The sequence below is a fragment of the Lottia gigantea genome (assembly GCF_000327385.1).
Source record: "Lottia gigantea unplaced genomic scaffold LOTGIsca_78, whole genome shotgun sequence".
Classification (NCBI taxonomy): domain Eukaryota; kingdom Metazoa; phylum Mollusca; class Gastropoda; family Lottiidae; genus Lottia; species Lottia gigantea.
In genome coordinates, this window is record NW_008710601.1 from 269,473 (window position 1) to 272,126 (window position 2,654).

Here is a 2,654-nt window from a genome sequence, read left to right on the forward strand (position 1 = left end):
AAGTTCATGCGGTGATAAATTCTATATATTGAATATAACGGCATTCTGTGGCGGTTTAAACCAGTCTACACCCGATGTCAACGTAGAGAATAGTTAGTTAGGGGGTGCTTTAGTATAGCATATGATCGTTATCCAATAGGCCAGTCAGAGGAGGCCTGCTAGAAGTTTTCAAAATGCAACTGTGTGGTAGAACGAATTTGGTGATGAAAGGTGCTATTGCAACACAATGCAGGTTTTTTCGAAAGTTTGACAGATCATGGAGCCCTGAGGTCCCTGGATCTGATTATGTGGCAGATGATTACAAGGGAATGAGCTATGAAGACACTTTGAAAGTAAGGAAAACCAAATTAAGCCCTGCTTTGATGACCTACTATAAGAAACCCGTTATGATTCATCAAGGGAAGATGCAATATTTGTTTGATAATAATGGAAAAAGATACCTGGATTTGTTTGCTGGAATTGTTACAGTAAGTGTTGGCCATTGCCATCCGAAGGTTAATGCAGCAGCTACTGAACAGATAAAAAAATTGTGGCATACTACAAATATCTACCTCCATCCAACAATTCATGAATATGCACAACAATTAACTGATAAGCTGCCAGGTGATCTTAAAGTAGTATATTTTACCAACAGTGGATCAGAATCTAATGATTTAGCTCTTCATATGGCTAGATTATATACTGGTGTGTTTGATACAGTTTCTTTAAGAAATGCATATCATGGAGCTAGTCCTTATTTAATGGGATTAACAGCGATGTCAACTTGGAGATTTAATACACCAACTGGATTTGGTATACATCAAGTTATGAATCCAGATCCATATCGCGGTCCTTGGGGTGGAAAGAATTGTCGTGATTCAATCTCACAAACTGACAGAGACTGTGATTGCAATCCGGATGAGTGTAAAGCCTGTGATATGTATATTGATCAACTTCAAGATGGACTAAGATTTTCCATGCCTAAATCCAAAATTGGTGGATTTTTTGCTGAATGTATTCAGGGAGTTGGTGGGACAGTGCAATATCCTAAAGATTACTTAAAAAGAGCTTATGATCTAGTCCACGCTCAAGGTGGTGTTTGTATTTCGGATGAAGTTCAAACTGGATTTGGCAGACTTGGCAGCCACTTTTGGGGATTTGAATCGAATGGGATTCAGCCTGATATAGTTACAATGGCCAAAGGCATGGGAAATGGATTTCCAATGGGTGCAGTTGTCACTACACCAAAAGTGGCCGAAGTAATGGGAACAGCTCTTCATTTCAATACATTTGGTGGTAACCCTGTAGCATGTGCTGTTGGTTCAGCTGTTTTAGATGTTATCAAAGAAGAGAAAATCCAAGAAAATTGTGAAGAATTAGGATCATATTTTATTAAAGAGCTTGTTGGATTAAAGTCTGAGTTCAAATGTATAGGAGATGTTCGTGGTAAAGGATTAATGATCGGAGTTGAAATGGTTGAAGATAGAGAAAGTCGCTTGCCTTTAAATGGAAAGGCTATGGCTGATATATGGGAAGATACCAAAGAAAATGGGCTCCTCATTGGGAAAGGTGGTTATTATGGAACTACTTTCCGTATTAAGCCACCTATGTGTATTAACAAAAAAGATGTTGATTTTTCTATTGAAGTTTTGCGTAATTCTATCAAGAAGGTCATGGGCTAATTTGAGAAATAGTATAGATTAACAAAGTCTGTTTTTTGAACAAATGATCCTTCCTTCCTTATGCAAACAAATTTTAAGAGCATGAGGGTATCAGGATGATTAAAATTAAGTTTTATGAATTATATTTTTATTAGCATTGAGTTCTTATTTAGGCTTAATGCAGTCTGATATACTTCACTGCCTTTATTTCTCTTTTATAAAGAATATTTGTTGTAGATGTTATCCCTTGTTGGTCCATGTACAACTTTTGGACCAAAGATGTGTTTTTACTATTCAATAATTAGGCATACTTAATGCGGAAAAAGACAGCGTATGGTGTTCGATGTGGATTAGCGATACAGTAGAAAATAGTAGAAGCGAATCTTGTTTTCTCATTTCTTCTTTGTTCAACTGTACCATTAATCTCACACCTGATACTATACTTGCATATTCTCGGCTTCAGGCATAAAGTGTTCGAATAAATTGGCACAATCTAACATTTAATAGATTCAGTTGACATTAAATCCTTTTAATTTACTTATCAAATTTACGTGTATTTTTTAACTTGATATGACTCCAATTACAGATTAAAATATATACTTATTACCATCCATTATTGATATGTATGTAGTGAATAGTTGAAACAAAACAAAAAAGATTGATATACCTCTTCTTCTATCTGTATTCTTGTTTATAAAATCTAAATTGAAGGTCGAATTACAACATTCCAAAGATGCTCTCCATGTAATTGTGATCAAGATTAAATGGTTTTCTAACTTCTGACCAGTCATTTATGGCCACATTATGGTCTTCAGCAATCTCTTATTTTCACCTTAAGTGTTTTTCTCTTCGGCATAATTTTTATGTTAATTTTTTATATTTCCTCAATTTTACACTCAGGTGTCATTTGAATAAACAAATTGCATGTAGAGAGAAGTATTCCATGTTTTAATGGGGTATACTAGGATCATTATGGTACTCAAAACAAATATGCAACAAGAAAATAATGAAATC

At 35.0% G+C, this 2,654-nt stretch overlaps 1 protein-coding gene across 1 annotated transcript; it reads left to right on the plus strand.

The window, feature by feature from the left end:
• Positions 1-203: 203 nt before the first annotated feature.
• On the plus strand, positions 204-1,661 carry LOTGIDRAFT_132142 (hypothetical protein; the record flags this gene model as incomplete). Its single annotated transcript, XM_009066579.1, has 1 exon — positions 204-1,661. The coding sequence occupies one exon, from the start codon at positions 204-206 to the stop codon at positions 1,659-1,661; it is 1,458 nt and encodes a 485-aa protein (XP_009064827.1).
• Between the last annotated feature and the right edge of the window lie 993 nt (positions 1,662-2,654).